Here is a 16956-nt window from a genome sequence, read left to right as displayed (position 1 = left end):
TCCTAGCAGTGGGATCACTGGGTCAAATGGGAGTTCCATTTCTAACTTTTTGAGGAAACTCCATACTGTCTTCCACAATGGCTGTACCAGTCTGCATTCCCACCAGCAGTGCACGAGGGTTCCCTTTTCTCCGCATCCTCACCAGCACTTGTCGTTTGTTGTTTTTTTGATGATAGCCATTCTGACAGGTGTGAGATGGTATCTCATTGTTATTTTGATTTTCATGTCTTGGATGATTAGTGACTTTGAGCATGTTTTCATATGTCTCTCAGCCTTCTGTATGTCCTCTTTCAAAAAGTGTCTATTTAGGTCCTTTGCCCATTTTTTGATTGTATTGTTGATCTTCCTTTTAAGTTGTATGTATAATATATGTCTTTTATTTTCACTTCATCCTAAACAATGGCGCTGGCAACAATAATTTAAGACAAGTGAATTCTGTAAGTTTCCCAATAGGTCAGCAAGTCGAATGGAACACTACCTGCAGTCAGATTGTTCTAAAGTCATCTTGGGGCCTCATTTTAAAACCAAGATAATAGTTTTGGTTGACTTGAAACTCTTCAGAAAAAGAAGTTACTCTTTAAAAAGTCAGGGTTTCTGTGCTAGGTTGGGACTTATTCACCATGATTTGTGCAAGAGGCAGATTTGGAAAACTTGCTATTCCTGTGATAGTCAAAGCATCACTTGAGAAAGTGAAATGGAAAAAATCCAGATTATTTTTGTTAAAACTTCCTACTGTGTGATATATGTCTCCCTTTCCATCACGTCAACCTCCATTCATTTGTCAAATTTCAAACTATTGATATTTTCTTGGTTTCTATAATCTGTCAGTCTAAATAAAGTCCCCTTTGATCCTTATTTGTGTTTATTGCATTTATTACAACTGCAATTATATAATTTTTATGGTTCATTATTTAATTCTGTATCTCTAGTAGATTGTGATTTACTTAATGACAGGGGTTAACTTTTTTAACTACTGTTAAAATAATACCCTAGCCCTATAGCCTGGTACAGAGAGGCATCTAATACAAACTTGTTGCATGAATGAATGAAAAGTAGAAAATGTCTGATTGGAAAAGTCCCAGTGTTTTATATTGACAAACATCAAAGCAGACTGGTAAACTGTCTTTGTTTTATGGAAGGCGGGCTGGTGAGCTTGGACTGATTGTGAAACGATGTTGGGAAGTCCCACTAATTCAATTATGAATATAGGTGCAAAGGGTTTGAAATTACAAAGTTAGCTGGAAAAATGCTGATTGAGGAACACTAAAAGCATAAAATAAAATTGCAGTCTACTTTAACTGCCTTATATTCTCTTACCGCCTCATAGATAGAACTGGTGCACTAAAACTTCTAACACAGCCTGAAAAGCTTGAGACTAGGTGGGAATGGTGGAGAATGTGGGGGAGTGATGGGAGGGAGGTCAATATGTAAACACCTTAGTATGGTTCTGATGCCTAAAGATTTTATGGGGCGTCAGAAAAAATGTGACCATCAAATCTATAGATAATATTTTAATTTAAGAAATAATGTATGAACCACAGGTAATTGATTCTTCCCCACAAGATGTTAACTTCTAAACAATCTAGAGGGTCTTAGTGATACTGTTTTAAAAAGTATTTGAATAACAAAAGAACTGTATTTATGTGTACAGAGGGAAATATGAGTGAAAAAAAAACCCAAGCTGATATCTCACAATATGTCTGGAAAGACAAGTCAAATTATAATGTCAAAACCAAAGGGAACCCTTACAGGTGGCTTCCATACACTAAAAGGTTGCAGGTTTGATTCCTGATCAGGCCATATACCTAGGTTGCTTTTGATGATCCCCAGTCTGGGTACCTATGGGAGGCAACTGATCAGTGCTTCTCTCTCACAGTGATGCTTCTCTCTCTTTCTCTTTCTCCTTTTCTCTCTCTCTCAAATTAATAAACATATCCTCCAGTGTGGAAAACAACAACAAAGGAAGTTGGAAGATATACATGGGAAAATAAGTCACAGCCATGAAAAGGACATGCCTTATAATACTGTATGATGCTGTCCTAACTGGCCCACTGCAAAGAGACAGTTCCATAATCTGGGTGTTTCTTTAGGGCAGATAGTAAAGGTCCTAAGATTTTTTTTTTCATTCTTTTGTATATCTCTTACATATTTGGTGAGATTTGTATCTCTCACATTGAACCTTAAGAGGTTAAAAAAAAAAAGGAATTGGTTTCAATCTCTTCTGGAAACTTAAATCTCAATGGCATAATTGAGGAATAGGTATTAGGGAGCAACTTTGGGTTTTGGAATACTCTTTTATTTTCAAACTAGAGGCCCAGTGCACGAAATTCATGCATGGGTAGGGTTTCTAGGCCTGGCTGGTGATCAGGGCTAATTGGGACCTTCCTGCTGCTGGCCAGGGCCTTTCTTCCCTGGCTGCTGGCTGCCGGCTGCCGGCTGGGGCCTTCCTTCATTCCACGCTGCCCCCTGGTGGTCAGCGCATGTCATAGCAAGCAATCGGACTCCCCTTCTCCCAGTCGAACTCCCCAGGAGACACTTTGCATATTAGCCTTTTATATATATAGATAAGGACCTCTCTCCATTTGACTGATCACCACTTGCTCCTGAATAATTTATAGGTTTAGACATTCAAGGAACCTTGGTGCTCATTGGGTATGCTAAATCAGAGAGCACTAGGAATCTGCCAGCTACTTTGAAAGCCTCTGGTACTGACTGCAACGGTGCCATTCACTCAAACAACTGCGTTTCAACTTTTGTAGATCTTTAACATTAAGAAATATGTGATCCCAAGATAAATATTTCAACATATTTGTATTCTACATTTGAGGGTTTTGTAGTTAATGGAACAGAATCTTGGGTGAAATGTGCCAGGATAGTGTCTCAAGTCTGTCACTTTGAATCTTATGACTTTGGAAAGTAACTTAAACTCTGTGGCTAATATTTCAGAACTGTAAAATGCAGTAGGAAATAGTGTTATTATAAGTATTGATATGAGTGAATTAAGTAAATTGCTTTTAACAGTGTTTGGTACTGGTAAGGACTATATAAGTGAGAACTTTTATGATGATTCTGTATTAGTAGCTGTGTGTATTCATATATTATTGGTTTAAGAAATGAAATAATTGAATTTAAAAAAACACTTGCAACTTTATAACATGATACTTAAACATTTGCAGTTCTTTTTGAGGAGAGGAAGAAAATTGTCTTTTTAATTTTTTCCTTAACTCTGTTTCTCTTTCTTCAGTCTTGTTGCCTATTTTCTTCCATAGATTTGCTCTTTGGATAAGTCTCCACCTTAAATTAATATCATTTAAATAATAACATAACTCAAATATTTTTTTCGCATTCATACTTCGTGATAACGGGAACATTTTATCTACAGATAGAAACCTGCAGTTAAGTATGAGTGGCTTCCAAGTTTCCATTAGTGTGGACTGCACCTCATAGTATGATGTAAGAACTTGATCTAATACATGAAGATTACTAGGATCATAAACAATATCTGGAGCCATTGTCTACTTTTATTATTATTTTTCAGTCTTTTGCTCTTCAACATTCTTTGGAAGTGATTTTTATGTTCTCTTTACAGGTATAAAAAACAGTCAAGAATTTGTTTTGCAACATCAATCAAAAGTTTTTACCTATATCAGCTGATAACAGAACTTGAAACACAATCCAGGTGCAACTCTAATTAATGTTACCGGTACATCTCATCTTTCCTTGGAGCAACATCCCAAGTGAAATCTTCAAAAAATGCTTTCAATGTTTTTCCTCTAGAGCAGTGGTTCTCAACCTTCCTAATGCCGAGACCCTTTAATACAGTTCCTCATGTTGTGGTGACCCCCAAATTCATTGTTACAAATTGAACATAATTAAAGCAGAGTGATTAATCACAAAACAATATGTAATTACATATGTGTTTTCCCATGGTCTTAGGTGACCCCTATGAAAGGGTCGTTCGACCCCCAAAGGGGCCGCGACCCACAGGTTGAGAACCGCTGTTCTAGAGGGATTGATGTTCTTAAATCTGGGTCAAAGTATATTATGGTTTCGATCACTCTCTCCTTTTTTCCCCCCTACAGTTTATTGCGTTTGCTTCTTTATTCTTCATCCTGGTTTCAATCACTACCTTTTGCCTGGAGACCCATGAAGCTTTCAATATTGTGAAAAACAAGACGGAACCAGTCATCAATGGCACAAGTGTTGTTCTACAGTATGAAATCGAAACGGATCCTGCCTTGACCTACGTAGAAGGCGTGTGTGTGGTGTGGTTTACTTTTGAATTTTTAGTCCGTATTGTTTTTTCCCCCAATAAACTTGAATTCATCAAAAATCTCTTGAATATCATTGACTTTGTGGCCATCCTACCCTTCTACTTGGAAGTGGGACTCAGTGGGCTCTCATCCAAAGCTGCTAAGGATGTACTTGGCTTCCTCAGGGTGGTAAGATTTGTGAGGATCCTGAGAATCTTCAAGCTCACCCGCCATTTTGTAGGTCTGAGGGTGCTTGGACATACTCTTCGAGCTAGTACTAATGAATTTTTGCTGCTGATAATCTTCTTGGCTCTGGGAGTTTTGATATTTGCTACTATGATCTACTATGCCGAAAGAGTAGGCGCTCAACCTAATGACCCTTCAGCTAGTGAGCACACGCAGTTCAAAAACATCCCTATTGGGTTCTGGTGGGCTGTGGTGACCATGACTACATTGGGTTATGGGGATATGTACCCCCAAACTTGGTCAGGGATGCTGGTAGGAGCCCTGTGTGCTCTGGCTGGAGTGCTGACAATAGCCATGCCGGTACCTGTCATTGTCAACAACTTTGGGATGTACTACTCCTTGGCAATGGCGAAGCAGAAACTTCCACGGAAAAGAAAGAAGCACATCCCTCCTGCCCCTCAGGCAAGCTCACCTACTTTTTGCAAGACCGAATTAAATATGGCCTGCAACAGCACACAGGGTGACACCTGTCTGGGCAAAGACAATCGACTTCTGGAACATAATAGATCAGGTAAGGCATAATTTTAAATGCATGCCATTGCATACTTTATAGACCAGTATTATCCAATAGGTAGAAGGCAATCATTCTCATTTTCTGCAAATGTTCATGAGTTTTCAGTTCTACCCCTTCACAAAACATGTGTTTGTGTCAGGCTTATAGATAGCTAGATTGTACCTTTCTAAATAAATTCCAAGTAGAAGTCTGCATAGCTGGTCTATAGAGTTTTCCTGCCCTTTGCTGATGGTGCCAATATTTTCTTTTGCCTGTGTGTTGCTCTTGTGCCAATGTTTTTGTTTCCCTGCACGATGTGATGGTATGATATTGGCCATTTTCCATCCTTCATCCTCAAAATGTTGATCTCCATATCATTTCGCTTGGTGTGTTTGTCTCAGCTTTATCTCTGCCACATGGGGCCATGCATCTCAACCTAATTCACAAGAAGCAGTTACTTAAGAAGAATGGATGTTTACATTTCAAAGGCCTAAACATCAAAGAGGTGATATGGAAGGTAGCCCTTTGGATAACGAAGGTCTTCCCTAATAATATTCTGGAGAATTGATTAAATTTTTATTATTACTAAATTAGGTAGGGTATTCAACGTAATCCCATTGGATTGAGCAAGGTGTTATATAATCAATTTATCATTATTCTTGGGATAGATGATGGGCTTTGGCTCATCAATGGCAACATTGAATTTCTCTGTGGATTTCCTTTTTTATCCACAGAGACCATCTTTGGCAAGCATATAGAAGTAAACAAAATTTTCAAGGGCATTTAGAGACATTGATCTCATTCCATTATGTTCAAAACTATTTTGTTACTTCAAACTAGAGAACCTCGTCACAATGCATTAGGTTCTCTTCCTTACCACAATTGAATATTGGATGATTTACTGCCTGACGTTAGCTGAATCCCTACTCCTCTCCATTGCCGTAGATAACCCAGAGAAGACTGATAAGAATGACTGTCAGTTGACATTCAGTTTGCTAAAGTGATCATCAGTAGTATCATCTCTAGTCTATTGTCTGGTACAGATAAAATATTTTGTAGACTAAACAACTTAATTACCTATGATGAAGATTAAAAAATATATATGCATTCACTATAAGTTGTTTATATATAATCTTTTTAGTGTATAAAAATTATTTATGATAATCCCATGTGAGTAATTTTGCATATTTAGAAATACCAGCAATTAAACAAAGCAAGCAAGCAAACAAAAAAGCCAGGTGACATTTTCATAGGTTTCCTTCTTAGCTTCTAGAAGTTTTTTATGGAGTAAATAGGGAGAAAATGTGGTTGGAGCTGAACTGCTTTTTAAATATTTTATTCACAGTCCTCCTGTTTATTCAGGAAATTGTTCTGTAAATTCTGTCAATGTATACCTGAAAACTGCTAGGCCAAGAATGTCTTTATGAAAGGTAGAGTTTAGTTGGTGTTGCTGGCCTCCTCATACTGTTCTCATAGTACCTGCGTCTTATGAAGGGCATGGATAAAGAGGACACACCCTCAGCCTAGCCCTAGGGTAAACATTGTTATAAGAGGCTGGTATCCAGGCTGATAGATTGTGACCATCTTTGGCAAATATACAGAAGTAAGCAATTTTTTTCAAGGGCATTTGGAGAAGTTTATCTCATTCCATTATGTTCAAAACTATTTTATCACTTCAAACTAGAGAACCTGGTCATAAGTTTGTCAGCTTTGGAATTATTTTTATTAAGATTTTGGGAAAAAAAATACTTTCAGAAAATAATAGAAGTGTGTTTCTTAAAGAGTTGCAAAAGCCATATATTTACTTAGGAGTTTTTCCTTAATAGGCTCCACTTTAAAAAAGATCCCGTTCACAGTAACTAGATAGCATGTCAAAAATTATAAGATATTAATTTGTGTGCTACTTCACCATTACACTCATTTTGAATTCATCTTAGTTTTGTGAAAGTAAATTTCTTCTTAGATAGAATCCCAAGTGGAATTAAAACTTGCCCAAGAACATTTATCTTTCTTTCAACACATTTCCATTTTGCTCCATGTAAATTTTTGTGGTGAGTGATGACAATCTTTTTCTTACCATGATGTGATTATTGTTTTGTATATCGAGCGACTGTACTATGGACATTCGGTGTAAACTCTCTGTACTGTCTGTCTCATTTCCTCATCGATCACTGTCTGTCAATGGGCATGGTGCTGTGACCAGTGCTATCAGGTGATGACAGTTCGGGACGTGACTCGCCATTATCACCCCCCGAAAGGCTTCCTATCAGACGCTCTAGTACCAGAGACAAAAACAGAAGAGGGGAAACGTGTTTCCTACTGACGACAGGGGATTACACATGCACTTCTGATGGAGGGATCAGGAAAGGTAGGCGAGCATTTAATCAGATCCTCACAGGTGACTTAGAAATTAAGCGCTGCAAAATATCCAGGGTGCTGCGAAATTCCCTTCCGTCATTTTCCAGGAAAAACTACACATAGTGCTCTTTCTCATTCCTCATCACACCTTTTCTCATTACAAACATTTAAAAATATTCATCATAGCAGTCTACGTGGTTGTCATATCTGAAAGGAATTTCTCTTTTCTCCCTTCCTTCCTTCCTTCCTTCCTTCCTTCCTTCCTTCCTTCCTTCCTTCCTTCCTTCCTTCCTTCCTTCCTTCTTTCTTTTTCTTCACTTCTTTTTTCTTTTTTGGTTTTCCATGTGTTTATGGGAAGAATTGTAATGGAATATTTAAAAACTAAGACACTCATCTTATTATTTTAATATAAGTCTTATCAAGTCTTTTTAAAAGTTCTTTTTTTCTACAACTAATAAAACTCACTAATTGGCACTATGCATATATATGATAAGTAATTTATAATTATCAAACAATAATAAGCTTTTTCTCAAGGAAAAGCATTAAACATACTCTAGTTAAGTCTTTTATCCAATTTTTGGACTTTTTTTTGCTGTGATTTAGCTGAGTGAAAGAAGATTGGAAAGGTGAGAGATCCTTGGCCCTACAGAACTTGAAAGGCCCAATCACTTTAAAGGCTACTTATGTACTTGTAACATATGGTTACATAATTTCTCTTTAGGGCAATAGTAATAATTTTAAATTTATTACTAATTTTCAATTCACACTGAAAGTGCCTGGCACATAGAAGATATTTTGAATGGATAAATTTTGTTGGGAAGGCATCTTGACTAAGGGATATAACAGAATACTGAGACTTGACTCCATCACGTGGTTCCGTTTTCCTAGATTGGGCCACTTTGACCATTTTCTAGGTGTTGTTTTTTGTTTTTGTTTTGAGCAAACTTTACAGAAAAAAGGACAACTGAGCCCTAGCCGGTTTGGCTCAGTGGATCGAGTGTCGGTCTGCGGACCAAAAGGTCCCTGGTTCAATTTCAAGGGCACTTACCTTAGTTGCAGGCTCCTCCCCAGCCATGCAGGAGGCAACCAACAGATGTGTTTCTCTCTGTCTTTCTCTCTCTCTTCCACTCTCTCTAAAAGATCAATGGAAAAATATCCTCAGTGAGAATTAACAACGAAAAAAGGACAACTGGGCCTTTTTTCTCTCCCTTAAGAAATAATTTTGTGACACAACCCACCCTTGACAAAATGATGGTGTGTTCTTTATTGCCTCCTCCTTTGGTGGTTCAAGTTGCCTTATTACCATGATTATTTTCTGTTTATTGACAGAATGGAGAAAGAACTATAATAATTTATTATGCAGTGGACTGAATTTAAATAAAATCCACTCCAAAACTTTCATATTCATGCAAATGAATTTAAAAAAATATTGTGCTCTTTGCTATTCATTGCAGTTTCTCCCTATTGAATATGTTACCATTTTAGATCTCATATATTTATTTTGTAATGCCCTGTCTCTTTGAAATACCTCATTATCCATGTTGTACTTCTCTTTCATTTCTTCTGAACACTTTACATTGTCCTGTCTCCATGCCTTTGAGTTTCAGAAGACAAAGCGTTCTTCTTTTGTCTCTTCAGTAGGCAATATTTTAAATCTTTCTTCATTTCAATTATTTCCTTTCCCTGCATCTATTCCTTTCACCAAAATGTATTTCAATTATCTGAATATGTTTGATCATTTTCTATTTCACCTGTAAATATTATGTTAGGACAATTTTAAAATATTTTATAAAGGTAGTTAATAATTCTTGAGCAAAATATATGTACATACATTAAATAACCATTATAATAATATTTAACTAAAGATATCTTATGTAGAACATAATATTGTAAGTACATTACATATCTTAATTCACTACAGATGTATATATGTGTATATATTTATATGTAAGTATTTATATGTAATATGTGGTTAAATTTACATACATTTTTGAGCATATTCTATAATGTATCACATGCTGTGTTTATACTAAGATCACATGTTTAAGAACTTAGAAGTTTTTTTCTTCATGTTAGACAATATTTTGAATTTTAAACTGTCAAAGATCACATATAAAAAAAACTTTGCAAATTATAAAGCACTATGTAAATATAAATTTTTCTTTTAAAATGTTAAGTTTCATGAGCAAAGCAATTAATAAGATATTTAGTTTGTATGGAAAAGTTATGCATACAATCTTATCTCACAAATATAAATTTTCTATCAGTGAAAACACTTTTGTAAATTCATCTATGAGCTTTTTATTCTCTGTCATTTCTTACCATAGTCACCTTTCTTTTTTCATTCTTGGTTAATTCTTTTGCAGCTTTGTGTTTTTCACCTAGGTCTGATAACATTTCTGGCTAACTTCATTTAATATTCTCTTGGTGTGTTATCTTGTCATGTCTATCAGGAATTCATTCCTTTCTTCTGTTTCCTTTTATGTAAATTATAGATTTACTTTTAGTAGATTATAGATTAATCCTCTTAATCACACTCAGACATTTATTTCCTATATTATACCGTTGTTTAAACCTTTTAAGTTGGTCTCTCTACTGAGATGATTTTAGAGTTCTGAAAATTCTCCCCTATATAGATGAAAAAGAATTTGGATTCCCATTGAATTCTTTTTCTGTGGACAAATATGAATATAGTTGGGCATATATTAAGAAAACTTATGGATTCCCTAAAAGAGTAAACTCCCAGTACTTAGAAACTATGATTTTTTTAATGCAGTAATTTTTAGAAAATCACATTACAAAAACAAAGACATACCCATTGATAGAAAATGCATAGAGAGGTTCAATATTGCCCCAAATAAATGCCTGATCTTAAGAACTATATAAAATGAACATAATGAAAAAAATGAACATAATGTATTTAGATGTTAGTTCAAATTAACATCCCATTCAATGAAAGTTTGAGAAAAATTTTATATCAAATTTTCTAATCAGAAATTAACCTGCAGAATAAAGAAAAGCATACTTATATTAATAACTTATCATTTTACTAATGAAATACTTGTTACTAAATTAGAAGGGAAGCCTTTTAAAATGAACTTTGAAATTATAGTTACTAAAAATAAAAGAATTTATAAGCAAAATAGGTAATATTTATGTTAAAACTATAATTCAGAAAAATAATTAAACATTTAGAATGGCAGCCAAGATTTATATATAACTACCGTAATTAATATAAAAGTGTCAAACAGATTTTTACATTTTTGGAGGTCCTGTAGGGAGTGTGGAGATTTGGGGGATAAGATATAAATTTTTATATGGATGATTTATAAGTATTAACAACCCCTTTAGTTCATGCATATTTACAAGTTTGTTTTTAATCAAACCCAGTCAGTGTTTATGGTGAAGTTTACATTTTCAGGTGACACAGTCAATTAGGAAAAATTATTCTTTCTGCAATTTCCAAAGTTATATATTCAATCATTTTACCAAAGAGCAATAATTACTAGCCCTCCAGGCACATGAGGGTCCCAATGTAAGGATAAATTATCTGGAATTCTTTTTTAATTATTTAAGACACCTTCCCATTAACTATTCTATCATTCACCAGAGTTTTATAGCTCCCATGTTTTATAGCCCAGAATATTAACAAAATATATTGGCACATAATTCTCTCATTAGCAGAAATTATTTCCTGGAGAACTTTACCATGGTTAATGGATGGCATACATTTCCATCTACAAAATATCAAAGAAGACATCTAGTCTGCTGAAAATGTATATGTGTATGTGAGGAAGGGATTCCTCTCCAGTCCAGCTGTTACCCTGCAGCAGATATTGCACTCCATATCCACGTTTGTCTTGGACACTTGCAAATCAAATAATCACTAAATCAGTCATCTCTCTTCCAGTGAAAGGCAGAGAGAGAGCAGTGGCTTCCTCCCCAAAAGTTCCATGAAAGTATAGAATTAAGGAAAGAAGTAGCTGAAAGGAACATAAAGAAACACAACAGATCCACTTTCTCTCTATAGAGTCATCACACACACCCAGGCTAATCCGGGCCCAAGGAGTGAACCCTAAGTCTAACGGAGACAAATAAGTTCATTGGAATCATATATATATATATATATATATTCAGCTTTGGAAATTTTATTTTCCTGTTATACAACACTTCTTCAATGGAGCTGTCAGAATATTTCTTTTATAAGATGTATAATATGACTACTTTTTCAGACAATAGTTTTCCTGCTTTTAAGATAGTTCAGTTCTAACTTTACACTAGGTACAACTTACCTTATTTAACTACCTCTAATCTTTTCTAATAAACAGCACTACAATATTTAAATTCTTCCAAAGGTGAATTGATAGGTGGCTTTTTTTTTCTAAATTATATTTCATTTATTTATTTATTTATTTATTTATTTTGATGGAGTGCTTCTTGAGTAGCTAAGGTGAACTACTGGGTTGAAGCTTGTGAGAAGGACCTTTTATTCTATAATTCCTGAAGTATTGTGAACAAAAAGTCAAAATGCAAAATAATATAAAAAAAGGTGAATTGAATTCAAATTATTCTCAAGTCCTGGTGGGGGAGTCAGATGAAAACATCATAAATCAAATTCAGATTTTAACTCACTGAAATTATGACTCAACTTATATTTCATCCATTTTATTTTTTCTTGACTTTTTTATTGAAAAGATTAGATATTGGCATTCATTCTACACCATGTAGATAATGGCATCAAATGTCATTATTCAAGAATCATTTTTTTAATTTTAACTCCATAAAGCTGGAAGATTAAATATGCTATAAAAAGACTTGTCCATTTAAAGTTAAGCATTCTTTAGTAGCTTAGTAAATACTAAAAAATGGAAAGAGAAAACGTAGCCCATTTTTTTTTCAGAAACGTATTCTGATACTTAATAATATTAGTCAAATGTATATCTTACTTAAGTTGCTTTGCCTAATTCTAAAAGAGTTCTGGTATTGGATATGACAAAATTACATCAATACAAAGTATAATTTGGGAAAGAATCATTTTTAAGTATTGCAGCTGTAATTTGTGGTAGTTGTTTTACTCTTTTGGGAATAACAGCTAACAGTGAACTTCAGGGTTTTTTGCAGTTAAAAATTGTCTCAATATTGAATTCTTTGTAAGCAAATTCTTTTTTTAGTTCAAAAATAGCACATTTGATTATTCTGTGTGGTATTGTTTGTCTGTGTCTATTTTCTGTTTGAATTCAACTGATGTCTGTGCCTTTTTTCATAAAAGGATATGAGAAATCTCGAAGCTTAAACAACATAGCGGGCTTGGCAGGCAATGCTCTGAGGCTTTCTCCAGTAACATCACCCTACAACTCTCCTTGTCCTCTGAGGCGTTCTCGATCTCCCATCCCATCTATCTTGTAAACCAAACTGCACCAGTCGGCTAAATTGTATTACTTCAAGTACTGTCTACTCTATAATGGAAATAATTAAACATAGAATTACTCCAGCCTCCATTGATACAGTACAAATCTGCATGATGTTATTTGAAGTCAGCAAATGCCACGTGGGTAGCTAACGAATCTTATCCTGGTTTTAAAGGCCATCTAAAGTAGTGGTACTATTTCTCCATATGAATTGCCCAGATCTCCTTTCACAATAAAATAACAGGTAGTATCAGATACTGGCCAGTACACTAATACACAAACATATTTTCAGGGAGATATATTTAAAACAGTGTGCTTCCAAATGCCAGCCACTTCACTGGACCATCAGTTCTTTGACTCTCTAAACCATTCTGAAGATGTCTGGGATCCTGTCTTGCTTGCACACAACATGACTTTGGTCAGCTCATTTGCATGGACCATCTTGTCTCTATCACCTGAAAGCAGTGTCACAGAGTTCAGAGATCATGGAGGCTCAGGGTATGTGTACTTGCATCAAACCATCCTGCCGATATGAAACTGGTTGACTGTTCTGCATGTTGAATGGTGGGGCAGGGAGGGCAAGTTTCTCTTTGACATTTTTTTATTCTGTGAAAGAAATATTTGTTTTAAATAGCTTAATTTCTTGATTGATTTACCTTTCTTCAAAAATTATGTATTGGAGTTCTGAACGTCTCTGGTTGTTTGCACACAGATAACTACAAAGAGGTTGTCATTACTGGTTACACGCAAGCCGAGGCCAGATCCCTGACTTAATGGCTGGGGGAAGGCACAAAACATGAGAGACAGGTAACTGCCAGCCAGGCTTGCATTGTTTAAACAGGAATTGCTGCTTGATACAAGAGTCATTTTTATTTAAAATCTCACAATTTGTCATCGTTTTCAGAGGCAGAGTGCCAAATATTTCCCAAAGCTCTCATGTCTTTTTTACCTCCTTCCTTTATTTTTATTTATTAATTTATGTGCAAACATCAAAGAGCATTGTTGTAGCCTTAGGTGTCTGACTTGCAAGAATAATCAGATTTCAGTCAATGTTTAATCAGGTGCTTTGTCCTGAATGTTGTTCTGTCTGTCTGTCTTAACTGTATATGTTATCTGTCTCCATAAAGCACAGAAATGCCTTGATAAGGTGTTCATGATTTTAGTCCTGGGTCTTCTCTCATATCCCTTGCCTTTTTGCTACTTGAGACAGCTTCTCTGCTTCATGTGTAAATTAAGGATGCCCTGTAGACTAAGTTAATCAGTACTGTGAACCTTTCTGAAAAACAGGAATTAGGCAGCAGCAATGTCACCATTGCGTTTGGTTGCCTGCTGCAGTGTCCATTTCTGCTACCAGCATTCATCTGTACATTTCAGTGAAACCCTAGGGAGTCTTATTCAGTCCAAGTGGAAGAAATTCTGTTTCCACATCCCCATGAATGCAATAGTAATAGTGTGTCTGGTGAATTGGGAGTGTGAGGGAAGAAAAATGCCATAATATATTTTGGGGGATAAACAATATTTCTAAGGCATTCAAGATCATTGAGATGATTGTTGATTAATTTCTAATTCTTATGTTTATTTTTTGTTAGGAGGACAATTATCACTTTTATTCTTGGCCACGTAACTTGTATTACTCTATATCCCCAAGTCCTAGAGCATGACCTGCATGTCAGAGATCTTGTACAGCAATGTATTTACCCAGACATACACATCTGATATTTAGAGATTCAGTGATCCTCTTGATAACACCACACATAGAAAAGCTATAATTGCACACAACTTTATGGTAAAGGAATTCATATGCTGTCTGGTGCTGCTGTTATTGACTGCAGTGTTGCACAGAATTTATCATGGATTTTTGACTGATGAAAAAGGGACAGTGGAATTTAGCCATAGCAAGGACTGTACTGGAAACAGACTTCTGCTGTTGAATGTGCCCTGAGGTAACCAGATTGCACTTGGAAGATGTCCCGGCGTCTTCATGCAGCATTCAAAGCTCATAAAAGAACTGTGGCTGGAACTCATTTGGTGCTCCCCATAGGAGTGGTTGCTGTGGACCGGCCTGTGTCAGTGAAACAACTGTAAATACCAACATGTGTGCATGGGTCGATCGCATTTGGCCATCTCACATCAAAGGAAGCCAAATTCATGATCCACGTCTCTGAAGCTTCAAGTATGGCCCATACCTCTGTGAATGACACTCCATCGGCCTGCGGTAGATTGTGCTGTGAATCATACAAGGCAGTGATTTGGGTGTAGTATCAGTCTGTCTTAATTTCCCTTATTTCTCCTTTTTGGTTGGATCCATGAACATGGACTGTATAATTTTCTTATAAACCACTTATGTTATCAGCTTGTCATATTATGTTGTGAATTTTTCAGTGCCTATTTATCAAAACTGACCTGTTTTTAGTCATGTATTTGTTTAATTTTGGAAAATTGCTATGACAGAAAACACACACACTCAACAACATTATTCATAGTCTTTTGTCATTGTTACCTCAATTATAAAAACTATAGAAAAAATTCTGGCGATGAGAGTATTTTTTTACTAAATGATCAAGGAGCAATGTTGGTATATAGTAGAATATTAATCAAATTATATCCTAAAATGTATATTTTGCATAAAAGAGATATTCTTCAATCAATTACTTTTTTGTGAGTTTTGTGACAAACCAAGCTTGTACTTGTCTTTAAAACTGTTGTTGCTGAAACTGTATAATTATTCTTCGTCTTGCTTAATCAATATTTCTAGAATCTATTCGTTCCCCTGGGATTCTGAATATAACATATAACATAGTTATGAACCCCTGTATTGTGGACCTTTTGTGAGCATTTCGAGGTGCATGTACAACCTTGGTGATAACCACGAAAATGTAACTAACTGAAATACAGAATAAAAGGCAAATAAGTTGGGGATAAGCTTGAATCTCATCTGATTAAATTATTCATATTCTTCTCTGTGTTTTGGAGTTTTCAACAGGCTTTATTATTTTTATGCTTCATGGTACCAAACAAGACACTCACACATAAGAAAGATATTGGGATGAAAGGATTTATAAATATACACAACTCGCTTTCATTCAACTCTCAAGCACGTAGCCAGTGTTTCTCTCTTCTAAGTGCTTTGTCTATCTAAATTTTCTTATCATTTGAGATAGCCAAATTATGAATTATTATGGTATTTGGTATTTATATGGCATTTTATGATTAACACTTAATTTTCACTTACACTTTCCAACTTAATCATCACAGTTCTGAAATGAAAAACTTTTTGCTTTTATTTTATTGATGATTAAATTAAAGATCAGAGACAGAACTATTCAGTTGTATTTTTGCCACAGATCATCTTCCCTGGTACAATTTCTCATAGTTGAAATATTTATTGAGCCTCTAGTCATAAAAACCTTATCTTTTAACGATATCTTCTGTCTCACTTTGGGTGTGAACCTCAGTTTCTGCAGCACACCACATGTAATGTATCTGGCATTTCGCTTACATTGTGGGGTTACATGTCAATGTACCCTGTAACATTCTATGAAAGCATAGGATTAGGGAAAGGTAAAATGAAAAAGAGGAATAAAGTTGGCGAATTGAACATTTCCCCATCATGCGTCAACAGAATCTATTCTGTGCCTAAAAATGCTGTGTTTATTTTTAAGAGACTATTAGGAAACTGAGCTCAGAAAAAGGGTATCTGTCTAAATATAAGTACCAATAATATGTTTTTATTGATGGTGTCAAAATGTAGGATTTACTGTAAAAAGAAAAAATATGTATGAGGAGGACAGAATACAATTTAATAGATGATAATTGCCATCAGGTTTTGATTTAAAAATAAATTAAATAATTTTAAATGAAAGGGAAGACATTCACTTTATCTTTGAAATAAATCACAAGACAGACTAATGAAATAGCAATAGAGAACTTGTCTTGGAAAGAGACAATGAATATGTTAAAATGCAGTATTTCTAAGCAGGAACTCTAAAGAATTTATAACGTGCTAGAAGACATTTAGAGCTAAGTGAATCTATTAAAATATTAAAATCCCTAGTAGTTCATAATGATTAAAATAGGTGGTTTAAAATTTTTTTCTTATTGAAAAAGAATTAAATCCTTCCAATTTCCCCTGCCAAAATTTAATTAATGGTTTAAATCCTTGAACATTATTAAACAATAGATATATATGTGTGTGTGG

General features: G+C 35.1%; 1 protein-coding gene across 1 annotated transcript in view; it reads left to right on the top strand.

Annotated features, from left to right (window-relative positions):
- Positions 1-12756, top strand: part of KCNC2 (potassium voltage-gated channel subfamily C member 2) — a 197593-nt gene extending 184837 nt beyond the window's left edge. Inside the window, 3 exon segments of the mRNA XM_023762782.1 lie at positions 4083-5010; positions 7196-7360; positions 12620-12756. Coding sequence (XP_023618550.1) covers positions 4083-5010; positions 7196-7360; positions 12620-12756 — 1230 coding nt within the window.
- Positions 12757-16956: the final 4200 nt, after the last annotated feature.

This window comes from Myotis lucifugus, unplaced genomic scaffold (genome assembly GCF_000147115.1).
Source record: "Myotis lucifugus unplaced genomic scaffold, Myoluc2.0 scaffold_261, whole genome shotgun sequence".
NCBI classification, from domain to species: Eukaryota; Metazoa; Chordata; class Mammalia; order Chiroptera; family Vespertilionidae; genus Myotis; species Myotis lucifugus.
The sequence above is the reverse complement of the archived record's forward strand: the minus strand, read 5'-3'. Positions and strand labels throughout refer to the sequence as shown.